Here is a 27,707-nt window from a genome sequence, read left to right as displayed (position 1 = left end):
AGTACGTACCTGCCATTAACGTCCTCCACCATTTTTCTCCTCGTCTATATAAAGATCAACTTAACGTTCACATCTCCTCAACTCAACAAAAGATCAATGGGCTTCCATCACCATTTTCTCCTGCTGGTTCTCCTTCTCCCCTTCGCTAACTGCGACGAAACCATCTGCAGAAATCCCACCAAAAACAAGAACATAATATCTAGCATCAAAAAAGTCGTCAAAACTCTCGTCAAATTGACTCCTGCAACCGGCTATTCCGAGTACTCCTCCGGCAAAAGAGGCGAAGCCGTGCATGGCGTCGGCTGGTGCTCACCGGATATCAATTCCATCAACTGCGCAATATGCGTTGCCGTAATAAGTAAGAACCTCCTAAATAGCTGCAAATATCACTTATGTGGCTCTACCTGGTCTGGTGACTCTTGCTACCTTGAGTATGACTAGCTGGATATATGGCTTAACATATATTGATTGGGAGCATAGGCTCTGACCACGATTTGATCTTGCATATATATGCAATATGGTTGTGTGTGTAATTTCTAGAATAATTAAGTTCTATATAAGGAGTCGTCTTTTGTGTTTGATTTTATATCAATATGTGACTGTTATGTTTTTAGATTTGGTCTTCATCGAAGGATACAAATTTCTATTCATATTGTTTGTAAGTTATAGATATATATTAGAGGACTAAATGGTCTTAAAATCTTGTATGCTTACAAACAAAATGGCTAGTTGATGCCAAGAAACAAACGAACCTAAGTTCACACAACTTTAAGGTGATTAAATTACTTAAATGCTAAACACATATAATCCATCTTAAAGAAACAACATTAGCCATTCAATGGTGTGTTTCAGGGGATATACTAAAATTATTGAAATGCCACTTAAAAAAATTATAGAAAGATCAATATACTTCACATGAAGGGACCTTAACCTAAACTTTTTTTTTTTTGTTGGGTTAAAACTCACCGACTAACAAACGTGTTAATTTCAAAAGATGTATAAGTCCTTAAAAGAATCATGCTCTTTGATGCTCAAAGAGCTACAAAAAAGATAAAAAAGAAACCTAATGAGTCAATGATCTCAATTACAATACAAGATAAAATGCATAAAGGAAAAGAAAACCTAGCAAAGAACAATGACAGCGAAGAAGCCAAGCCCAAAAAATGAAGATGTTCCATCTCCAGAGCCAAAGCTTGATATAAATGAAGATTGACCACGATAAAGAAGCAACATCCTTATAGACACCAAAAGACCAAATCTGCGACGATATGAATCTATGTCGGCAAAAGAAAGAGCTCAACAAACCAAAGAGTTAATCATCCAACAAAAACAATAACACCAAAAAATAGACCATACCACCTAAATGATCGAACCAGCAGAAGGAACATCAACCAAAGGGAAGAATCCGACAATGCTTTCACAAACAACCAAGAGAGCAACAATCACCCAACCTCAAGAAGGAGAACAAAAAATATCCAAAAGACCAACTGCAACAAATACAATAGCAAAAATGAATGATCCGACAAATACTAGAGAATTTCTAGAATTGCAATATTAAATTAATGCAACACCTGGACTAAGTTAAAGAAATAGAACCGAGGCCCACCAAGCTAACAAGCCCAATAGGAAGGAAGCAATAACCATTAACAGACCACAACCTAATCAGGTCACAACCCAAAAATAATATAGAAGACACAAACTAAAGAAGACTCAAATAAAATTAACTGATGGAAAGACCCATCCACAAACCTAGCCAGCATAAACTCTCAGAAGACAAAACCTTCCACGAACCAAAAACTTAGAACAAACCACCACGAAAAAAGAAAAACCCTCAACAAAAACGAGAAAGATCCACCAACCCAGCCACAAACCAAAACCCCAAAAAGATTATTTCAATATGATGTAAGGGAAACCAATGCTATCCATCTTCACCATTCCTTAATATCATGAAGATTATTCGTGCTAAGATAAGTCCTAGAGTTAGAAATCGAATTGGGCTTTTTAGCAAACTAATCTGCAATCATGTTGCCCTCTCTCCAAATATGAGAGATGATATATTGAAACTGCTACAAAAGATGCATAATTTTTTTGAACAATAGTATAAAGAAGTGTTATTAAAAGACTTTTTAGACATAAGAGATACCAACAATTTAGAATCCAACTCAATCCAAATGTTTCACCATACATTTTAGCCTTAATGACAGAACATTTGGGAATCTAAGAAGCAAAAGCAAGAACAAAACCCCATTTAGAATCTCTAATAATACATCCACACCCAAGAGCACTTATATTAATAGAACCATTAATGTTAACCTTATATTGATTTAAAATAGGCTTCCTCCAACAAATAAATAATAGGGTAACCATAAAATCTATTATTACAATGGAATAAGTTAAAGAAAAGCATCCCAAGAAGAATTGCCCTATAAATGCTTAATTTTCAAAAGATTTGCAGAAAGTAGTTGGTGAATTTTATTTTTGAGACCAATGATAATTCCGTCAGCATTCATTTTAATGCCTTTGTTCTTATTATTATTCCTCTCTATTCATAAAAGCCAAAAAATAATTATATGAACAATAGTAACAATGTGATTCTTATTGTGATTAAAAAACTAATTTTGGAGTATATCCAAACAATTAGAAATATTGAGACTAAAGTTAATATTAAGAGCCATAATCTAATAAAACCCAAACTCTATAAGTAATAGGGCCATTAAGGAAAACATGATTAAAAGGTTACACATTAGCTCAACATTGGCATTAAAGGGAATACAAAAACCTTTTTTTTTAAGTCTCTCATAAATAAGAATGAAGCCTTTGACAAGCCCCCAATTAAATAACGATATATTAGTAGGAGTACTCAATGAATTCCAAATTTTTGCATGTTGTGAACCTTCTTACCTCTAAAACCATTCCAAATCTCATTAACATTGACATTGCCATTAGTGGAATGCTTAAAGATGATAAGATCATGAGTATGCATATTTATAAAAATCTTATAAATAACATTTAGGAATATACTCCAAAAGATGGTTTCTATTCCATCTACTATTCAGAATAAATTGAGAAACCTTAAGGTTACTTATAGAGTGAGTATTATATAAAGAATCTAAGGAGCCAAAACTCATCCAGTCATCTTACCATAAATAATAAGAACCATTAGTAATACCCCATTAGAGATGATGCTCCCCAATCTATTTGATTTTGCACATTCTAGCCCAAGTAGAAGAGTAACCATTCTTAAAGAAACATTATGTGGGGTGAAAATTCTTATAGTATTTATGGTTCATATACCTGGCCTGAAGAGTATTATTGCTTCAAAATTTCAATCCTAGTTTACAGAGAAGCATTTAACCATATCAAAAATTGATTTGCAACCAAAACCCTTCTCACTAAAAGGTATGCAGCACAACTTCCAAGAAGCCCAATGGATCTTCTTATTATCCTGGGAAGAGCCCCAAAAAAATTTATTGATAAGCCTATCTAATGTCATAGAGCAAACCTCCAAAGAAGCATTTAACCATATCAAAAATTGTTTTAAACCTCTTGAAAGATATTCACCAATAATGATAAAAAGAGCAAGAGATATAGGATCACCTTATCTAACACACTATTCAACTTTAAGGAAATAATGAGATTTGTCATTCAAAATAATAGAGAATCAAACATTCTCAATGATATTCCTAAATAAAGAAATGTATTCATTATTAAAACAAAAAAGATCTAAAATTTTCATTATAAAATCCTAATTAATGTTGTCATAAGCTTTAGATATGTCTAATATCAAAAAGATATTATGACCAGGAACTTCAAGATTAATATCATGAATAAATGCTTGAGTAATCAAGATATTATCAGTAATGCATCTACCTTTAACAAACCCTATCTAATTTTAAAAAAATAATATTAGGTAGAATGGAGACCATTCTAGAAGCCAGAATTTAGAAATAATTTATGAAAAGTATTGCATAAGCTAATAGGCCTAAAATTATTCAATTTTTAGGGCTGACGCATTTGGGAATCAAAATAATATAAGTGTTGGAAAAAAAATTAGGAATAGAATAACCTTTGCAAAAAGATTGAATAGCCTTACAAAGGTCACCCTTAATAATATTCCAACATGTGTGCTAAAACTTAGAGGTGAATCCATCAGACCCCACAGCAGAGACCTTATTCAAACTCATAATAATATTAAAAATCTCATTCTTGTCAGGAGTTTTGTGAAGAAGAGAATTATCCTCACTAGAAATAAGCTTGGGAATAACTTAAGGACAAAATTAACCGTAAAATTAGATATAGCTTAGAGAATTGAAGAACTCTAATCTTAATCCAATATGTGGTGTTGACAATCTATATCAATAAATGCACTGATGCCACTATTGTATGTGAAGTAGATTTTGCTAAAGAAATAGAAGATATACTAGTTTTTTTTTTTTTTTTAATACTATAGGGGTGCGCCTGCCATGGCTTTAGTGCAACGCTAAGGCGACGCTCGAAGACCCTTGTAGCAAGCTGCTAGAATGGGCCCTCCCTAAAAAAAAATAATTTAATATTATAGTGAGCCAATGGTCAACGTATCAGATATTAAACTGATAAGAACATATACTACACATGATCTTAACCAAAAGGCCGAGAAAGGTATAGAAGATATACTAGTTTCTTATTTCTCGTCATCGCTGGTTATTTCTCGTTATATGCGTAGCTAAAATCTAGTGTGATGTATAACCTCGACGGAGAAATACAAGAATAACCAGGAATATTAAAATAGTATGTTTGCATACCTAGACATGATATAAAATATGCTAGATTCTTAAGGAGATGCTATAACTATAGGAGTTCAACATATATTCTTTTTACCCCTACAAACTAGACAGAGATCTAGGGATGCATATGCTCTAAATTATAAGAGTTTCATTAAGAAATATATGCAATTTATATTAATCAATAAAAAATATTATATCCCTTATTTTTTACTAGTTTAGTCAATGATTGAATCTCCACAACCAATATTATTATTTCAGTAGGATAATTTTATAATTAGATTAAATGGTAGTAGTTGATTGCTTAAAAGCATACTTTCTCATGGATTGGATGCTCTATTATTTCACTTTATTATTTGATTTGGCATATATACTTGTGTATATTAAGAGAGGTTTGTTATTTTTTATATATTAAAGAAAATTTAAGTATTGTTTAGGAGAGATAAAGCTTTAAACATCTATTGCTAACTTGTTAAGTATAAATCACGGTACAAAGAATAACACCATTCTTCCTCTTTAAAAATATTGCTTCTAAAGAATTTATGACTATAGTCATTCTTAATTTTAAATAATTATCATGACTATTATTCTTGGAGTTATTTTGAGATGCATGAATGAGCTCTTAAAAAAATCTCTCACAAGTTATAATTTAGTCCTTTTATTCCACCAGTTAAGCAAGTACTTAGGATGATGCATCCAAACCTTGAGAAGTTATTTATTGAGGGAACTAAAAAAACTAATTTATATAGTGTTCATTCTAGAGGATTTGTATCCTACCTAGCTTGACAGTATCATCCTTGTTTAAAAGAAAGGTAGAGAAATCAAAATTTATTTGATCGGGTGACTTGAATATTACATGTCTAAAGGATGAGTTTTCTTTGTCTATCATATGCTAATGGTTGATGTCAAGCTAGGTAGGATCTCCAATGGTATCAAATTCTTGAGTAATGAATCAATATGATATGATCGATTGGGCATAGAGCCCTCTGTTAGTTAAGGTGGATTCAAATTTGTCTCCTTAGAGAAACATGTACTCCATGCATACCCTTGGACGAAGCAACCCATGGATAGGGATAATTATTTCCTTGGACGACATAACCATAAGATTTTGATCGGTTTCATCATCATTCTACGCCCCCCCCAGGTCTGTGCAAGATGGTAAATTTTCAATTTTAAATATTAAAATTCTAAATACCTAAATCATTCTGCTACTATATGCTAGATACTTTGTATCTGTTTATCGACTATCATTAATCAAAAGTTTTTTCTCATTATCGGGAGGGTAATTAACTATATGAGATTGCGCCTACAAGAAACCTGGCCTGAACTCAGATCATAAAGTCCTCACAAAATGAGAGCAAAATCTCTGAGTAATGTCTAATTCAAAACTCAATATTTGCCTTCTAAAAATTAGCCTCAAAACTTAAACACTAATACTCTCCTCGACGATCCGAAAGAAAGAAAGGGATCCGCCGAGAAACCGGGACCCAAATTTTCGGAGACCACAATATTTTTCAAATAAAAATATTCTTGTATCAATCACATGCATGTTGCCATAATTTTTTCTTCCAGTTGTATACGCGGTTTAAGATCATAGTTTTAAAATTTTCGCCAGCTTTCTCAACAACTTGGCTGATTATATAAATATCAACATAATCTCACTGGCCTTCACTAAGTATATTTATTTACTCGCCGGCCTCCACGAAAGCCTTCCAGCTTCCAGTCCACTAAATTTATTACTCCTCATATTAATCTTCCTTGTCAATATAAGGAGGAGAAAGCTCACATTCAAATTAAGCAGCAAAACTTGAGAAAACAGCAATGGCTTTTCCTCGCCATCTTCTGCTATTTGTTCTTCTACTCGCCTTCGCTAACTGCTACAATACCATTTGTGGAGATTTAATCAAAGACCGCTGCATATTATCCAATATCAAGACCGTTGTGTCATCCTCGTCAAATTGACTCCCATACACTCATATTATCGGTACTCCTATGGCAAAAGAACCAAAGTCGTGAATGGCCTCGGCTGGGGCAAACTATTACTTTCGGTGTCCGGATTCGTCCGGACACCTATCTAGACACATCACGTCATTAAAATGCACCGGGCCCCGGTGTATTTGGATGATGTTGCACGTCTGGATTGGATGTTCGGACGTCCGGTGACCGGATGTAATAATTCGCCCTCGGCTGGTGCTCTCCCAGCGTTTACTTCATCAGTTGCTCAAAATGCCTTAACATGTTAGGTAATAATATCCTGGGAGCTTGCCAAGGTTCCATATATGCTATCTCCTGGTCTGATGAGATTTGCTACCTCGAGTATAAAACTGCTAGAAAACATTAAGGTTTGGTTTGGAATAGCTTTTCACTACGATAATAAAAAAATGGTATCAAAAGAAAGCCTTTTCATTTGGGATGGCTTTCTTATTGTTAACAGATAAGCAAGAATGAAACGCACTTACAGCAAGGTCGTGTTTGGCCGTTATTTCGGTTGTAACTTGTACGACTGATCTCTGTGTAAACATCTATAAATATGCATTGTAAATACTGAAATAAATTGATCTATTTGCTTCCAATCTTTATTGTCTTCTTCTCTGTTTTCTTGACAACTGCTAGCTTAATAGCACTGTAGTTTTCATGGTATCAGAGCTTAGCAATCAAGATTAACGATTTTTTTCTCTTCTCTCTGTATCTTCAAGCTCTACCACAACAAATCATGGCTAAATCATCCACTCAATCACCGACGATGGATTCAAACTCCTCCATTATTTCTATAACCATTCCGGCCACCTCAACTCAAGTTTTTGATGAGCAATATCAAGAATCTTGTCCCAAACCCATTAACGTCTGGCAATTACTCAATCTGGAGCTATCAAGTGGAGAAGGTTTTCACTGCAAACGGATTTAAAGGATTTCTCGACGGCACATCTACGTGTCCACAACAGTCCTCTGCTCCAGACGAATGTCCGCAACCAGTTTTCCAACTTCGTACAGCAACTGGGTACTTACCGATCAAAACCTCGCTGTTGCATTATATTCAGTAATTTCATCGTCCATCTAGTTGTATGTTCTCACTCTAACACATTGCCACGCAATATGGACCACCCTTACACATCGTCTTCAAGCTACCAATCGCTCTCGGGTCATTCAATTAAAGAATGAATTACATCATCTATCGAAAGGCAACAAAACCATGACGCAATATCTACTCGATGTAAAATCGAAGGTGGATGCTATAACAACAACCGGCAACACGATCGATCCTGAAGACGTGATCCTCTACACATTAAACGACCTTCCCTCCTCCTATCAGTTGTTTAAAACAACGATAAGAACAAACCTGCAACCGATAAATTTAGATGATCTCTACAGCTTACTATGCTGCGAAGAACAGATACTAAATAATGAGGCAACACGAGATCTTCAGTCCTTAAATATATCAGACAATTACATAGCTCTTGCTGCTCCTCGTGGTCGAGGATGAGGAAGATACAATAATAATTCACAAGGAAACAGATGCCGTCAATTGTTGTCATTGTCCGAATGGGGAGATCGGGGAGACAGAAACCCACATCGTAATACCATCTGCCAGATATGCAGTAAAACAGGTCTCTCGACCATTCAATGTTCGTACCGGAACGATTCAACATACACAGATACGGGGCACAATACTGCATTGTTCAGCTCATCTGATATGACTCCTCAATTAGTTTGGTTTCTTGACAACAGGGCATCAACGCATCTCACAACCGATTCATCTCAACTAAGTGCAACTGAACCTTATACATGCTCTTCTCAAGTGGTTATTGGCAATGGGCATCAACTTCCAATTCAAAACACTGATCGTGCTCTTCTACCTACACCCACAGCTCGCTGCTGATAATAACTGTGTCATATCATTCTCTTATGACGTCTACGAAATAAAGGATTTGAAGACTCATCATGTTCTGCTTCAAGGGCCTTGCCATAATGGATTGTACAAAGTTCATACCACCTCTCCACACCTAGCTTTGCTTTCAGACGAAACTATCCCTGACCAGTGGCATAATCGTCTCGGGCATCCAACTACCTCTACACTATGGAATTTACCTCACAGTTATTCAAATATATGTACTTCTTTTTCCAATACAGATAATTACCATTTTCTAAATCCACTTCTTCTACTACGGAGCCATTTCAATTAGTTCACTCTGATATATGGGGTCCTTCTTCCTCTACTTCTGTACAAGGTCATCGATATTATATATGTTTCCTTCATTGATGATTATACCAGATATAGTTGGGTCTTTCCGTTGATTCAAAAATCTGAAGTTGCTCGCACATTCATAAATTTTCAGCAAAGTGCTCAATGTCAATTCAATCGAACTATTCAAACCATCAGAACAGATGGTGGTGGAGAGTACCTAAATAATAATTTCAAATCTCACTGTATCAACCATGGTATCAATTATCAATTCACTTTTTTGCACACACCTTCTCAAAATGGTGTTGCAGAACGAAAGAATCGACATATCATTGAAATGAACAGATCGAAGTCTTCTAATTCATTCAAATTCTCCTTCCAATCTCTGGGTAGAAGCATTACTTATTGCCATACATTTAATCAATCGACTGCCTACACCCACCCTTCAAAACAAAACACCATTCAAAAAATTGTACAACAAACCTCCCACTTACACACATTTGAAAATCTTTGGATGTATATGCTATCCATGGTTGAGATCCTATGCTAAATCAAAATTATCTCCACTCTCAATACAATGTGTGTTCATTGGATATGCTCAAACACAAAAAGGGTATAGATGTCCACTACAGGAAAAATGGCTATTACCGGCGGTTTATGGACCGCCGGTGTTACCGGCAGTCTAGCCGGCGGTTAAACCGCCGTCGTTTACCAGCGGTCTACCGGTGTTTTTTATACGTTAAACCACCGGTATTAAATGAGGTCTGAAAACCGCCGGCAAACCGCCGGATTATATTATTCACCGGCGGTTTAACTGCGGCCGGACCGCCGTTGATAAGTGATTTTGTACCGGCGGTTTAGACCACCGGTAAACCGGCGGTTTAGACCACCGGTAAACCGGCGGTTTAAAACGCCGGTAAACCGCCGGTTAGTGCCCTAAAATGACCAGGCCCGCAACTCACATTTCATTCTTTCTCGCGTTCTTTCTCTCTCGTTTCCCTCGCCTCCGCTCGCCTCTGCTCGTCCGACCGCGACCGCGACCGACGAAGGTTCTCCGACCGCCGCCGACGAAACCTCTCCGACTGCCGACCCAGATCCGACCGGCACTCCGACGTCCGACCTCGCTGACCCAGTCCGACCCCAAACCGACCGCCGACTTCAAGTTTTCAACCTAGATTTCTATTTTAAGGTATATTTTATGTTTTTTCTTTGATTATTTCTTCTCACTAGACATAAGCAAGTGTTAGAGTTATTTTGGATGATTTAGATAGTAAATGTTGTAATAATTTTGGTAGATCTAAATTCGCCTGTAACCGGCGGTCTAAGCCGCCGGCAATTCGCCGCCATAATAAACCGCCGGTGAAAGTTTCCTACGCGATTTTTACCGGCGGTCAAAAAACCGCCGTCAAGCCGCCGGTAAGGCAAAAATCGCCGGTTAATATAGAGTAACCGCCGGATTTCGACATTTTTCTTGTAGTGGTCTAGATCCCATAATAAATCGTGTTTATGTGCCTAGACATGCAATGAGAAAATCTTCCCATTCAAGCATATTCAGTCAAGTTCTACTCATTCAATAACTACACTTCACTCTAACAACATTCCATCATTGATGTTAGTTCCTACTATAACTTCCAGAACTTCGTAGTCCACACAAACATCTCCCACACCATCACTTTTAGCTACTACATCACTCAGTTTACCTTCCAATTCTCCCATGCCAATATCACCTCCATATATAGAAAAATCAACGGTTCAGGCACACCCTATGAAAACTCATTTACAAACATGTCATCCCAGGCTAAAACAAGTATTTGATCTTACTCATCAGCTTATTGACGCCGATCCAACCACATACACAGAAGAAGTCAAACATGAACATTGGCGTGCGGCTATGTCGCAAGAGTTTCAAGCTCTAAAATTACAAGGCACATGGGAATTAGTTCAATTATCCCCTGATCAAAATCTCCTTGGATGTAAATGGACATTCAAAACGAAACACAATTCAGATGGAACACTTGCCCGACACAAAGCAAGACTTGTTGCGTTGAGTTGTCATCAGGAGTTTGGATGGGATTACATGGAAACGTTTTGCCCGGTTGCTAAAATATCTACAATTTGTATCTTGCTAGTTATTGTTGTACATCACAATTGGCCCATACATCAATTAGATGTATCAAATGTATTCCTACATGGCCACTTATCGGATTTATATAAAGCAACCAATAGGCTTTATTGATGAAAATTATCCCACTCATGTATGCAAGCTTAAAAAGGTCATATATTGCCTCAAACAAGCACCATGACAGTGGTTTGAAACCTTAATTGGATTTCTTCATGATTTGCATTTCACTACCATCCACTCAGACTCCTCTCTATTGATCTACAGGCACAATGGCAACATCATTAATTTCCTATTCTATGTTGATGATATTATACTAACCGGCAATAATAATTAGTCAATTGCTAAACTTCTAAACAAACTACACCAGCGATTTCATATGTGAAATTTAGGCACACTAAAATAGTTTCTTGGCATAACAGCAGAAACTACACCAACTGGACTAATTTTGCATCAAGCCAGATATGCAGAATGTAATCTGGAGAATGCAGGAATGTCAAATAACAAGTCAGTTTCAACTCCCATTAGCCTCAAGACAGCCCTTAAAATAGATTCACCTGCCTTTACCAATCCAAAATTATATCGCCAATTGGTTGGAGGGCTTCACTATCTCACACTTACAAGACCAGATATCACATATGCAGTCAATAAAACTTGTCAACACATGCATCACCCAATTGAATTTAATTTTAAATCTCTCAAAAGGATTCTTTGTTATCTATGCGGTTCTCTACAGGTTGGTCTAGCAATCATAGCAGGGTATCTCATGCTAAGCTCATACACAAACTTGGACTAGGCAGGGGATCCTCAAGACAGAAAATCAACAACAGGATAATGTAACTTCTTAGGCTCTACTCCCATCCATGCATGGTGTGCAAAGAAACAATCAACTATGGCAAGGTCATCTATTGAAGCAGAATATAGAGCTATAGCTTCGACAACAACTGAAATTATATGGCTTAGAAGATTGCTTCAATAACTTGACAACAACCCACCAAAATATATTGCGATAACACATCAGCAATTGCCTTAGCCAACAATCCGGTTTACCATACTTGAACCAAACACATAGAGATTGATTGTCATTTCATTAGAGAATGTATTAAAAATCAATCCATACAAGTTAATCACATTGCTTCAAAAGATCAACTAGCTGACCTGCTCACTAAATCCCTATACATATCTCATTTCAATTATCTTGCTAGCAAACTCACTGTCCTAGTTGTGCCATCAGTTTGCAGAGGTAAGTTAACATATAAGCAAGAATGAAATGCACTTACAGCAAAGTCATATTTGGCCATTATTTCGGTTGTAACTTATACTGCTGATCTCTGTGTAAACATCTATAAAAATGCATTGTAAATACTGAAATAAAATGATCTATTTGCTTCCAATCCTTATTGTCTTCTTCCCTATTTTCTTGATAGCTGCAAGCTTAACAGCACTGCAGTTTTCACTTATTACTCTCTTAAATAATATTTTAGAATAAAAATTTATTCTTTATACTAAAATATTTACTATCGGAAAATCACATATTGCCGGTAGATTTTCAGACAGAAATTTGCTCATTTTCCAGCAGATTTGAAAGTTTCCGGTGAAAAATTTTTCTAATGTAAAACGCGCGTCGGAAAAATTTTTTGGCAGAAAAAAGCCACAGGAACATTTTTCCACCGGAATAATTTAAATATATATATATATATATAGCCCACAGCGGCTACCGCTCGAGCTGCCCGCTGCCCCGCTACTTCTTGCGCTGTCCGACCTACCCTCCCGTGCTACCTGTCTGCCCTACTGGCTCCCGCACTGCTCGGCCTACCCGCACGAGTTGCCCTACCGCCAGCCCCACTGCCCCTCTACGCGCGTGACCAGGGATTTGAACATAGGTCTCCCCCCACTTAAACTATAATAATACGTAAACTATGATAATACGGAAATATAAAATTCAAAATAAATTATAATAAAATATATAATTTAAAATGAAATAAAATAAAATATATAAATTAATAATTAATTAAAATAAGTTATTAAATTAATGAATAATTATACTAAGTTAATAAATTAATAATTAATTAAAATAAATTATTTAATTACTAATGAATTAAAATAAATTATAAAATTTGAAATTTAATTAAAATAAATTACTAAAAATCTGCTTCGATACTCAAGAAATCCGCCAGAAATTACATCTAGAAACTCCGCCAGAAAAATATGTTGGAAATATTTCATTCAATCTGTAAAAAATCCGGGGGAAATTTCGATGGAAAATATTCCGCCAGAAAAATTAATCGGTAATGAAATATTTTATTGCAGTGATTGTTGTAAAAAACAATAAGAAAGTTGTCCCAAATAAAATCTAAGTGTCGCCCATCTTAGCTTGTTGATTAAGAGCTTAAGTTATATTGCTAGAATGCTAGCTATTCAAAAGATTTTGAATTATGGATCTTATATGTGCATTGTGTGTAATTTCAAAAATAAATTAGCTGTGCAAGTAGTCTTTTCTTGTCTTGTCTTTGAATGTATGTCAACGTGAGTATTATGTATTAAGGTTTGTTCTCCATAAATAGACTGAAATCTCCATTCATATTTTACATTAATTAAATATAAATTCTAAGAATATAAACAAAAAAAAGGTCTTTTATTTTTTAGTGAGATCATTATTATTTTTTATTTAATGAACAATTAATTATCGAAGTATGAGTTACATATACGGTAAGAACATCTAAAATATCGTATTTGAAATTGCTCCGGATATATTATCAAGGTTTTGTTTGGGACGGCTTTTTACTGACTTTTAAAGCAGCTTTCTAGTATAAAAATTTATTTATTGTAGTAGAAAGCTGTTTTAAGAAGCAATAAAATAGCTATCTCAAATGAATTAAAAAACTACACCATAATCTCTATTTATTTGTAATTTGATTAGTAATAGCACCAAAAAAATTTACATGGTTGTTTGATTTCAATATACACATACATACACATCAAGCCAACAATCGAACTAGCTAGAAATTAACTATTGAGAATTTTTCTCACAAACTCTTTACTTATTGATGATATAGCCTACACTTCAAAGTGTCTTGGAGGGTGAGTATTACCTAAACACTGAAGCCTTAAGAACTTTGATAACCCCTCACTTTAATATGAGAAAATCAACCAAAAATTATCTTGAACTCTCATGGAGACTTAATCGCTATGTCTTGAAAATAAATACATAGACAAATTTAATTATAATATTCTAATAAGAAAAATCACTCACTAAAGCTTTATTTGAGATGGCTTTTTTATTATTTCTTAAAACATGGTTTTAATACAAAAATCAAATTAAAAAAAAAAAAAACTGCTTTAAAAAACAGTAACAAAATCAACGAAACCTAACGCTTCTACATATTATAGATCCCAACAATGAATCCACGAGATTGATGATGAACTCTTGAGCATAAAACAAATTTTCCTCTCTTAACTCTTTTCCTTAAAGATTTTACATGAAGCAACAATAGGGTTCATCATTATAATGGTGAAAAAATGTCCAAAATGAAGTCTAAATTAAATGAGTCATGTTCTAGCTTAAAGCATGCAATAGCGGTCTCCACGTCAAGGCCTTGTCCCCAGTTAATATGGGGACTAGTTTTGCATTGTCACCCATTAAGTATTTATACATATTGAGAATTTATTTACACATCACATATTAATCAAGTTCGAGGCCTAGCCACCACTGGTTTTGATCTTGTGCTTGTTAATTAATTGAGCACAAGCCATTTATTAAGGCCAATCAGAACCAGCACACGGGTGGGCTTGGCTCACTTACACCCCTAACAAGTATTTCTTTAGGTGAAAATTTCATAATGATTGAAATTATATACAGTTTGATTTCCTTGCATAATTGTCGCATCGCAGTTGAAAACTGCTGGTATTGGTTACTTCAAAGAAAGTATTAAGAAAGATGTCACAAACGAAGCCTTCATCTCTACCTACCTTACAGCTGTAAAGGCATTGCGTGTTCTCTGTGTAAACACAAAATTATCTGTTGTAGACCCTATATATATGCATCTCTCATATACAATAACAATAAAGCATGCAACACACTTCATTCTATTGGTTGAAGTTTTGGCTACCAATCAGAAAGTTTTGGGTTCAAGTCTTACGTATGTGATGCCTGTTTTCTTTAAATAAATGTAATAAACCAAAACGTGCTTGCTTCTTTAGGTTACCTTGTAGGTTCATCTCACCAAAACATTCAATCCGACCATAAATTTATTGAAATTGGAGTTCAAATGATTCTGAATCAGACTTCATAAGCTTTTAAATCTAATATGCATCGAGATTCATACGTGATCAAATACATTTTCTAAAATATATAGATATATATTAATTAATATATCAAATCTAGTCAAGATTACACAAATATAGAAGATAATATACAAAACATGATAGACCAATATACCCTTGTATAATTGTGTTAATCACAATCTAAATATATTACACCACAAGATAAGGACCAGTCATTTATAATCCAAATATATTACACTCATACGTTATGCCTATCTCATTTGCTTCTACGAGCGAGGAAGACTCACCTGCTTCTTCTACGAGCAGGGAAGACTTTTCTTTATCTTATAGACGAGCGAGATTTTCTTGAAATTTATTCAAAGAAGGCAGCTTTCATGCAATAAGCAACATTTGAATATTCCGCAAAAAGAAATTAAAAAATTAAAAAAATAATGACATGTTATAATATATAAATGATTTAGGATCCGTTTAGGATAGTTACATGATTTTATAAAAATTATGAAATTGTTGTAGAGAAAATAATTTCGCTACTGTGGTCGCAGAAAGTACTTTTAGATTTATGAAAAGCAGTAAGAAAGCAACAAAAATATAGTAGTCAAATGAAATTGTGATTGCACTCTGAAAAGCAAAGCAATAGCTAGAAAGCTATCACAAACAGACCCATAATCAACTTGTTTTATTATATTAGAATATCATGATATAAATTATATTAGAAGAAGCTTAAAAATTTGAATTTATTTTGATATTAATATGGTTTAATTGTTCTGATGCAACTCTAATCTTAAAGCAAAAACCAACGATTCTCATGCACGTCTATCCTTGAAATCATTGAATTTATTTTGAGAATAATATATTACAAATTCTTCTTATGCAGCACTAATTTTAAAGCAAATCCAACGATTCTTATGCCTGTTATGATGTAATTTGTATAAAAATATCCTGACATCATTTTAGATTGTAAATTGTATGGGGGCTTAGAGATCTTCAGATTTTCAGATGTATGATTTTATGCAAAAGAATATTTAAATATAAATATGAGAGATTTACTTTGAAAAAACTAAATTAACTGATAACTTAAATTATATGAATTAGAACACCACTTACTGTTAAGTATGCAATTTCTTTTTAAATCAGTAACATTTTTGTCTTACTTGCAATTTTATAGAAATGCCTCAAATGAATTTAGTTTTTATTTTATTTATTTTTTTGATATGTTTGAGGCAATTAAGTCAAACTCACACACACGCAAGCTACAAACTCAATACCTCTTGATCGGTAGCCAAAACTTCCAATGAACAGACCAAGGTACGCTGCGTCAAATGAATTTTGTATGTTTCATTTTGCTAGAAAGTTGAAAAGTGCATGATGGGAATTTTTCATAGAATTGAGGGATTTAAATGTCCTCTCTTGATTTTTTTTGGGGGGGGGAATATTGAGCAGCATGGAGTTTCAAATGAACACTAGGATTAGATCCCAATGACCTTCCTTAACTAGTTGGTGAGAATGATTGATTTTAATTTAAGTCTAGGAGATCAAAATTTTGCATGGGGACTTGATGTCCAATAATGTTTTAGATTAAAGATATTTTGTAGTTCTGTCATCCCACTTCAGCTTCGTAGGCTTGCTCTATGTAATAATGATAGAGGGTTGGAATATCATGTCATGTAGAGAGTCTCATTAGTAGCCATGAACAGTTTCATATCATGTATCCATAGTAGATCAGCTGGCAACATAATGAAGGGTATATCACTTCAAAGTTAGGCCCATACTTCATCTTGGATGAAGAAAAGGTTTAAATGGATATGGCTAACTATGGTTCATAGGTTCAAGGATGTGATCATTGTTAACCTAAACATGAATGAAAAAAAAAAGTATGCACAAATCCAACACCTGCCTGAAGTCATGCTTCGCACATCTTCGTTACTTCGTACGTCGAATAGCACCTCCCACGATCTTCGCACGTTTCACCACAATATCTTATGCCCTTGTCGTTAAAATGAAGACCAACGATGCTTCATTCTTCTTTTTCCTCCCACACATGCCCCCTCTACTCTCTGTCGAACTTCCCAAGCCGATCAAATCTCCACCTTCTCCCTCGATTCCACGAGCTCGCTACCTCTTTGTCCAATCTTCCTCCCTTCTTCTCTTCGACAACACCTTGCAAGCTGCAACTCTCCTTTGTCGACATTCCTGATCACTTCAGGGCTCGCAATCAGACCTCCACAAACACTCTGAACTATTTACCCATCACCAGTGTCAAAACCTTACACGTCCATAATGATGGGGGTAGTGGAGTAACCTAAATAATTATAAAAATTATTTAAGACTATCAATCCCTAAACAATACTTAAGTTTTCTTTGATATAAAAATTATAAAAACTACTCTCATTATCCATAAGTATACACGTTGAATCAAGTAATATAGTGATAGTGTAGAGTATCAATTCCGTAAGGAAGAATGTTTACTTGTACGTACTAACATTGTCTACTTCAACTACAACAATTATCATACTCAATAAAAATAAATTTTGGTGAAGATTTAATCACTTAATTCAAAATAAAAATAATTAAATGAAATATTATTTGGATAAAATATTTTGGATTGAGAGAATATAAATATAATATATTTCATAATAATTCTATTTTATATTGATATTATTCATAACATATATATCACCAACCGCTTAGTCAAGCGTGAAGAGACAAAAGATAGATTAAACCTTCCAACTTCAATACCACTATAAACTCTCATATTTTGTCACCCTATGAGAATCTTAAAAGAGTAAGTAAAACATGTACTGTTAAAATCCTCTCATGACAATTTATCTCTATAAATTTGATATATAAATAAAAGTATAAATATACATGCAAGTATGTAAGCATGATATAAGAAATGTATATGCAATCGTATACCGACATAGGCCCCAACGAGCATGTTATAGGTACACACATGACGTTTGAGAATACTGCGCAGGTCAAGAAATGAATCTAAGTTTGAACATAATCCTTCTATACATGTACATGGGAATCAACACGGCTCAAACTATCAAATAAATATATGATTGGCATATCGACTGGGATGTTTATTCCATACTTTCATATTATGCCTTCAAGGCCCTCAAAAAGAAAGATTCATTGATAAAAGCTAAAGCTGGCAATGAACCTGATCTTCTATCAGTAATTAGACAAAGCCGATAAGGTTCACCCAATAATTAAAAAAATGTCCCCTCCTAAATATCCACATGGACCCCAACGAGCGTATTATAGATACACATAACGTCTGAGGATGATGCACCGGTCAAATGATGAATTTAAGTTTGAGCCCGATCCTTATATGCTAGTAGATAGAAGTTGACACAGATCAAACTATCAAACAAGTATACGACCGCGATGTCAGCTGAGATATTTATTTCATACATTTATATTAGACCTTCAAGGTCGATAAACAGGAAAACTAATTAGCAAAGTCACAAAGCCTACAATAAATTTGAACCTATGTTGGAAAGTAGACAGAGTCGCATGAAATAAATTGCCCATGAACACCCCAATGATGGCCATATTGAATATAAATTTCAACCATAGGGGTTAATTATAAAAGATCTATCAAAGGCACAAAGCCTACAATAAACCCAACCCTCTGTTAGAAAGTAGACAAGTCAACAAGGTTTAACCATTAAATTTAAAAAGCCCATACGCCCCAATGATGGACGTGTTGAACATAAATCTCAACCAGAGGGGTTAACTGTAAATATTTTAAAATGCCTACAAAATTCCTATGAAATCCAAATTCTAAAAAATCATCCAAGATCAAAATATTTAAAATTGAAATCAATCACCAAAATGCTTAAAGTAAAATCCATTCACCCTTCGTATTAATTGTCGAAGTGTACAAATTCAAATATCACTTCAACTCAAAAAGAGCTAATGTCTGGTTGAGAATAACACTAGGATTCATTCTCAAGCAATCTCTTGCCAGTAAAGACATGGCATATGTCCTCTAATTGGTTGTTTCACAATCAAATGGCACCGTTGATAAACGATTATAATCGAGGCCCTTTGAATCAGGGGGTTCGCTGCCAAACAGCACCACTAAATTAAGGTTATGGCCAGAGTCTGTAAGCTCCCCAATGACACTAAATCCTTGATATATGAATCAATATGATATGATCGATAAGGCATGAAGCCCTCTGTTAGCTAAAGTGGATTTAAATTTGTCCTGTTAGACAAATATTCACCACAAATCAACGAGGTACCCTTGGATGATACAACCCAAGGTTGTTGATAAGGATCCTCCGATCAAGTTGGGTCGACTATCTTCTTTGACTAAGTAGACCAGGAACCATGATGACCCGGGACAATGGAACCATGAGATCTTGATAGAGCTCATCATCACTCTCCCACCATCCGTTTTGTACAAGATGGTGAAATTTTTAGTTTTAAATATTAAATTTTCAAATATCAACCCATGCTTCTAATATATGCCCGATATGTATCTATACGTATATGATTGACGACTAGTCTTAATTGAAAGTTATCTCTCATTACCGGGAGGAGTAATTAACTATAGGGGCTTGCGCATATAGGAAATCAGAACTCAGATCATAAAGTCCTCGCAAAATGAGGGCAAAATCTCTGGCCAGTGACATATCTACAAACCCATTCTGTCTTCTGCAAATTTACCCCGGAAGTTAATCTGTTAAAACTCCCCTAAAAGAAGGGAAGGCTAGATTGTGAATTTTCGGAGCCCACAATTATATTTGCTATGATTCTAATATCTTCATTTACTTTTTCGGTTAAGATTAAGTTCTACAACTACTCCAAACATAAACACCTTTTCATCTACAAAATCAAACACCTACACGTGGAAACAATCAAATGTATATAATATGATCATACATAGTGGCCAAATTTGAAGTCTACACTCATAATTCAATAAAGACTCAATAAGAAAAACATTTAAAAAAAAAAAAAAAAAAAAAAAAACACACACACACACACACAGCTCCCGTGAAACAAACCCTCATTCTAAGCTTATTCGATTTTTAAGTTCACCCACCTTGCCACCTCTTTCTTAGCCGCCATTAAAAAAAAAAAATTAAACTGAAATGGTTTGTTTCCACTTGCCATAATAGTAATTGTCGTAGATTCATGAATTAACTTTTTAAAACACTTGATTGGATAGATTTCTGTGCAACCACACAAAATAAATAAACATCTTAGATAATGATAATTAAAATTATATCTTGTGATGACCACTGCGACTTGAAATAGTGCTATCATGGCGATTTTATATTTATATTTTTTTTTGAAGTGGCAGGGAGAGATCGAAAGGGAGCAGATAGATTTCAAGGCGGGGCCTTTCCATCTCCATTTCTGTCAATCTATCAGCTTTATCAGCTTATCGCTGTCAGAATCCGAACCAGGGTTTTCGCATACCATTTCGTGCTTTGTTCTTGTCAGATTCGATGGCGGCGAGTGAGCTTTAGTGGGAGCGTTGCTGCTACGCGTCGCCGAGTTCATTCGAACCCTAGCTTAGGATTTTTTATCTGGTTTTCTTCGGAGGTGGTGGAGAAGATGATATCCGCGGGGATTAATCTTGTGATGACGGTTATTGGATTTGCGGTGAGTACGATGTTCATCGTCTTCGTGTGCACGAGGCTCATCTGCGCTAGAATCCAACTGCAGGCGTCAAGGAGGTCATTCCCCGCGGCTTCCAGATCTGATCTAAGCATCGTGAGCACTTTTCTCCATTTCCTTTCGATTTCTTTCCTTCTTCTTTTGAGAAAGATGTAGTTTTCCGTTGCCCATAATAATGGTGAGGTTGTTCGACTTTTGGCTAAAGAAGATTTTCTTTTTGTACTGTATTATATTTCTGTTATGATGAAAAATTGTTTCTTTGCAACGAACTGCGCCGATTGGTGGCATAATTATGGATTAAGCTCTAATTAATCACGTCTCTGTTCAATTTGAGTATGAGGTCAAAGCAGCAGAGTGCACTGTGGCAGCGTAATTTTAGTTTAAGCTTTGATTTAGATTGATATTTTAAGAAGTCTGGCGAACAGTTCTGCTTGATTTGGTTTTCTGGTGATCTTATTACGCTTCTAATTCCTATTTTAAGTCTTTTTATTTTATCGGATTTCTGACGATGCTTAGGCGCTTGAAAGTTTTGGAAATGTCTTTTATGCATCAACTGCTATGTATTTCCGCTGTGCTTTCTCAGAGTTTGATCATGGATTTATGAGATCCCTTTGCGATTGTGTTTTCTCATGATGACTCTTTTTAGTACTTTTCTCTTTGTTGAATTTGTTACTGTTTCGTTTCAAGCGAGTTATCTCTTCAGCTTTTTATAAAGACAGGAGAATGCAGTTATGGCTTTAAACGTATAAAAAGGTCTTTCAGATCAAACTGGTTAAGGGAATTGTACTGTGTAGTTCATTAACTTTGTCTTCTGATCTTTCTATTCTTGAAACAGATGGAGCGTGGGGTCCATGGACTTGAACCTGTTGTGGTGTCAAGTTTTCCTACAAAGTTTGTTGACCAGTTCGCATATGGACAAGATACTCAGTAAGTTGTGTCCTTTACATTTTATTCTGCACGAGAAATTATTCTGTGTGGAGACCAAAAGCAGAACTCCGTCCGGAGATCAATCAGAATACGTCACATCAGCGGTACTGAGCCACACTACCGAGCCGCAATACCGAGCACAGAGGTGACCTAGCTCATTTTGATTGGTCTCCGGATGGCGTTCGGCGTCCGCACAAAATAATTAATCATCCTGCAGTGATTTATTTTCGCGTGGCTTTGGTCATAATCAATTTGTGTCTTTATGCTAATAGAATCAAATTTCTAGCACTAAGCAGAAAATAATCAACAGTAAAATAATAATAATAATAATAATTAATGATGTAACCACTTGATGACTTGTTTATCATATCAATTTAAAGTTAACTTTTTCCACTCATCATTAATTACACCTTGATAGGATTTCTATTAATGGTGGTTTCTGCAAGTAAAGCAAAACAATGACTTCAAACATAACCTAATGAATACCCATTTTTTCGATATAAAGATCTAGTCCCAACTACCCCAGTAGGAATTTTTGAACCAGTTTCTAGATTATTTTGATGTGTAGGATATGCTTAATGCCTTTTCCATGATGGTGGAAAACATTTTCAAAGTTATTATTTTCCATTTTATTCCATCATCCTAGATGCCTTGATCGTCCTTCTTCCATTTTCAATTTTGATTCCTTTCCTGGTCTACCTGAACTGGTGTAGGTATGATGATGATAAAAGTTAAATGTCCTAAACTGCACAGTTCATTGAACTTTGATGACCGCAACTACTTTCAGTTCAACTTGCACTTCTTCTCAACTTATTTTGTCTGCTTTGATCATCCTGTATTATATCTAACCAGTCTTTAACATGTAAGTTTTGCTTTGTTGCTTAGTTGCAGATGTCATAGTTTTCACCTTTCTTTAGGCATGTGACTTGCTAGATCCATTTGCTTCTCAGGAATGTTTTGATCTGTTAGCATGTTATTAGTGCTTTGTGATGTGATACAATCCATGCGAAGATGAGATGCTTAAAGGACGTTTGCACGTTTAGTTTTAGAGAACAATAATAAGCAAGATCTCATGTTGTTTTGAACGATAACATAAAATATTAAAATGATAAATAGCGTTGGAGGTAAAATTGCTTGCAACAATGCAAGCTTCTTGTATTGATACTTTTCTTTCTTTCTCTCTCAATGATTTGCTGATTTTAAGGCGTCATAGCACATCATGTGTTTTAGCTTGTTCTACTAAAACTACAAAGTTGACGCCTTGTGCTTCCAAAACTTTTCTTTGACTTACTCATCTTTCAAAGGGTAGAAAAATGAGTTATTTGTGAAAGAAATAGTCATAAAAATTCTGGGATTTAAGATATCCATATAGGTGTTTGCACCTTTTTTTTAAATGATGGCATCAATTTTAAAAATTAAATTATGTTTGATATTTTTGCACCAAAATTACTTGTGTATTACTGTTATTTTTCACACTAATTGAGGCGGAAGCATTTTTTGCGGATTGTTATGATCATTTTTTTTTGTATTTAGCAAAGGCTTTCAAGTTGTAAAGTTTGAATAATTATCAGAAATATGATTATACAAACTTTATTGTGCTGTGGTTCTAGCATTTGCTGTTTTGATCTATGGGTTGCTCTCATCTCACTAGTGATTAAGTTGTTTTCATTTTCTAGAATTCAATACTAATGAAGATCAAGTAGCTGACATGCCGAACTTAGGCTTCGTTTGGGGCGGCTTTCTTAATGTTTTCTAAAACAACTTTTGAGTTCAAGAAATTTTTGTACTAAAAAGCTGCTTTAGAAAATAGTAAAAAATTCATCCCAAATGAAGCCTTCGTAGATATAGGTGTCAGATGAGCTAACACAAGCCACTTAAGTATTTGATTGAGTCCCCAATGTCCATCAAGAACTTGGGCTAGCTGATTTATGATGGGCATTGGTGGACTACCCATTAAGGCTTGCTTAAGCAAGCTCCTTAAAGTACAGTGTATTGTCTATTCAACATGCTTGTTCAATGTAAAGAACTGTCTTAAGTGGTCGTGATTGGTTTTTAAAGGGAAGAAAAAAATTATGCCATTTACAAGGTGGCATGGAAAGACAAAAAAACTTGTTAGAAGAACCTAAAAATATATCTACAACAGCTTCTTGTACCATTAGGGTTTAGGGTCGACCAACTTGCTGACATTCTCATCAAAAGGATTATCAAAGGCACTCTTTTAGGAATTATCAAGCAAGCTTGGAATGATGTCAGCCATACATTTAAGGAGAAGTATGAAATGTCTGCATAATTTTTGTTTAGGGTTGGACCAACATTCATCAAGACTTCCATCATCTTTCCTTCCTCATCTATTGCCACTTCATTGAATATGTGATATCTCTGTTGTATAGTCATCAATCCATGAATTATTATAATTATTCATTATTTATTATTTCTACCTACTCATTTATTTGTGGACTATCATGATTATTCTGTAATCATTATCCTTAGATTTTGTATTTTTCCTATTAGAATCTCTCCTAGAATTGTATAAATATTACACAATTTTTGGAATAAAATATTCAACTAATTCTTCAATTATTGTCATTATCTAAGTTGAGCATGAATAAAATGACTATGTTAAATAGATTTGTTGCAAAATTAGAAAGGATAAATTAAAGAATAATTATATTCTTGATTTATTGAGCTGTATTAAAGATAAGTAGTTAAAAATAGACTAAGGGGTTGTTTGGTTGCTTGAAAAAAGGAATACAGTGTATTTAAAATACTTCGGAGCTGTTTGATTGTCTACAAAGTAAATGCAAGGGAACTATTTTCCTTGTTTGGTGAGGTATACACAGTGTAAAGTAAAAGCAATGTATTTTGAACACTTTTGGAGTTATTTGGTATGATGAGCAGTATTGAAGTAAAGTATACTATTGAAATGGAATGGAAATAATACTATTCAATGAGCAATCAAACCTAGAGTGAATTTAATATTTCTATAAACATACTCAACATTATCATTAATGTTTCATAAATATAAAATACATATGAAGGCATTACAGCTCAACATGTTTATATATATAACACAAAATAACCCCAAAAATATCTAGTTATTATAACTCAAAGTGCTAACATTTTTCGTGTTAGAATTCATAGAATTTGATAAGGGTAAAAAATACCTTCTGCTTATTATACAAAAGTATCCCTATTTATAGATCTATACAAGATGTCTTAATAAAGAAATAAATAACTTCTAATTGATACATAGTTGCCTTAATATAATCCTTCCTAATTCAGCTACCCAAATATAGAAGGATATTGGTGTGATTCAGGTGAGCCTCCCACAGATTCTCATCATGTCCGTGGGATCAAATGCCAAGGGATGACTGAAATTTTGACATTCTGCAACACAAATCATTTTCCTAACTCGTTACACATCCATCTAGCCTTCGACTCCATAGGTTTCAAGAGGAAAGATTGTATCATTGTCGAATTCATCCACTCCTGCAACACCCCAATACTTATCCAAATTGGATAGTTGATCTTCAGTATCTTGCAATTGTTCATCCATCCTTATAGCTACCAACAGTGATTTTATTTATTTATTTTTTTTTAAGTGTAGTACCTAACAATTGTGCTGCAAAACTTTCTTTCAAAACTAATAGCCAAAGATTTCAACTGAAAAAATAACATATTCTACAGTACATCAAAACGCAATCTATTCCTTTCTCCAAACTATAAAACACCTTTCTCTAAAATTGAAGTGAGAAAGAACCCCACAAACACCTTTCTCCAAAACCCTTTCTTTCTTCAAAACATAAAAGAAAATTCACATAATGGCTAAAGATTTCAAGTGAAATAAAAAATTGGATTTTCACAAAATTAAAGTGAGAAAGAATGGTTGGACTTCGTGATTTCAAGTGAAAAACAAAATTAAAGTGAACAAGAGCCTTACAAATGAGTGATGCCAAAGATTCCAAATTAAAAAAAAGGTTCCGTTATAGCAAAATGCAATTTTTTCATCTTAAAATTCATAGAATGGTTGGACTTTGCGATACGCACCCGAACGGCTGGACTACACGAGTGATAAACCACGCAGCCAATGAGGAATACGGATGAGCACACACCCGAATGGTTGGACCTCGCAAGCGATAAACCATGCACCCGATGAGGAAAATGGACAAGCACGCACGAGAGCATGTCAGGTTTGCGCAAGAGCAGGATTTCGTGAGGAACGACTCTCAGAGCTTCTGTTTTATGGATTTCTTTCATGAGGAAGATCACGAGCTCGGTATTCAGAACTCCCCCGATTTGAGCGTGTTTGGAATACACAAAAAAATACACTATCGAAGAAGTTTTTAATACTTCGTTCATTTACTTTACATCATACCAAACACAAATAAATTCAAAACCCCTTTATTTACTTTACATACCCTCTAAATACAGGCAACCAAATAAATAGCTACAAGTGATTTTGATGCCCAATGAAGGGTAGAAATAATCCAATAAATGAGTAGATATAATTAGTTAATTAGTGTAAGAGGATTAGCAACGAGAAAGGTAAACCTAAGGTATCATAGATAGAAGTTATTCAAAATTATTTGAAAAGAATAGATTTAACATGTCGGGTAGCACTCTATTGGAATGAATAGAAAATGGAGATTCATAAAGCAAACCTGAATCATTTGGGATAGGGCTTATAATGATGAAGTTATGAAGTTGACCTCATCACACCTGAGTAAAATTCATGTTTTTTTTTTAATTTTAAATCTGAAGCATATTATTTCATGATTTTCATTTAATTCGCTGGTTCATAGGGATCCAGTTAAAGAGTTGCAATTTTATTCCATATTTGATGATGTGAAAAGAGATCATATCCTATATTGAACTTGTCCCTGTATTTCCAGATGCGCGATTTGTCTTTCTGAATACCAAGAGAAAGACATCCTGCGTGTCCTTCCTTATTGTGGACATGCTTTTCATGTTTACTGCATCGACACATGGCTGAGGCAGCACTGGACATGTCCGGTCTGCAGAATTTCATTACGAAATTCTCCCGATAGAAGACGAAAAACGCCACCTGCTCAAAATTCTTCTTTGAGACCTCTTTTTCGTGAAAATTTTGTTTCTGAATCATATCACTATCAATTTGGCGTGGACAATTTTTCATCAAGTCTGATCCCAGATCCAGCTAGAGCTGATGATACTGTTTCTAGCACTCCAGAAGTAAACTGCTCTACAGAATTAGTAAAGCAGATGGAGAGTCCATCAAATTCTTAGTTTTCTGTGTACAATGTAGAGTTTAGCTGACCGTTTAAACTCCATCTCTACAAAGTTGAAGCATTGTTGAGATTGTTGTTAAAGTTCCACACCAGCTGAGTGTTGGAAGTTGATAACAATTCATTGTAAATATCTCAAAACTTGTGCTTTATTTATAGGATAGAAAAATTCAGATTTGAAATTTTATATGTACTGTTTCATCTATTTCTTGCTCCTCTTTTGTTTTGCTACTGAACTCATGGTGGAAATTAAACCTATATTTTCGCTTAGTTCATTTTATGTTTTTTATTATTGTGTTTAAAGTTAGTGTTAAACCGATTTACACATCTAAATTGAAACAAACCACCCAATTCTCAAACTATTAACCTCAAAGCCTGATAAATTTTCAATGTTCTAGTCTTAAGCAAGTGTATGCCCTCTATTTCTAGAGAGATTATTATATGCGGACGCCGAACGTAATTCACCATCCAGAGGCTAACCAGAATGTGCAACGTCAACAGTACCGAGCCAGGTACTGAGCTGGAGGTGATGTGGC

General features: G+C 34.8%; 1 protein-coding gene and 1 non-coding gene across 2 annotated transcripts; one reads left to right on the top strand and one right to left on the bottom strand.

Moving 5' to 3' along the window:
- Positions 1–292: 292 nt before the first annotated feature.
- LOC110105824 lies at positions 293–27,444 on the top strand. Its single transcript, XM_020835474.2, has 6 exons — positions 293–351; positions 10,236–10,356; positions 14,951–15,061; positions 20,615–21,076; positions 21,816–21,907; positions 26,800–27,444. Exons 1-6 carry the CDS (start codon positions 293–295, stop codon positions 27,170–27,172), a joined length of 1,218 nt encoding a protein of 405 aa, XP_020691133.2. The 3' UTR covers positions 27,173–27,444.
- LOC114579463 lies at positions 4,448–4,642 on the bottom strand. Its single transcript, XR_003700465.1, has one exon. It is a non-coding gene; the product is annotated as a U2 spliceosomal RNA (small nuclear RNA).
- Positions 27,445–27,707: the final 263 nt, after the last annotated feature.

This window comes from Dendrobium catenatum, unplaced genomic scaffold, assembly GCF_001605985.2.
Source record: "Dendrobium catenatum unplaced genomic scaffold, ASM160598v2 fragScaff_scaffold_390, whole genome shotgun sequence".
In the NCBI taxonomy this organism is placed as follows: Eukaryota; Viridiplantae; Streptophyta; class Magnoliopsida; order Asparagales; family Orchidaceae; genus Dendrobium; species Dendrobium catenatum.
This window is presented reverse-complemented; position numbering and strand designations above follow the sequence as displayed.

What these genes read in the sequence shown, in the direction of transcription:
- LOC110105824 (XM_020835474.2), top strand. Translation starts at nt 293, where the DNA reads ATGGCGTCGGCTGGTGCTCACCGGATATCAATTCCATCAACTGCGCAA. An exon ending in AGGCATTGCGTGTTCTCTGT is followed by an intron (nt 15,062 to 20,614) that starts GTAAACACAAAA and finishes GACTTGAAATAG; the next exon opens with TGCTATCATGGCGATTTTAT. An exon ending in CCAGATCTGATCTAAGCATC is followed by an intron (nt 21,077 to 21,815) that starts GTGAGCACTTTT and finishes TTCTTGAAACAG; the next exon opens with ATGGAGCGTGGGGTCCATGG.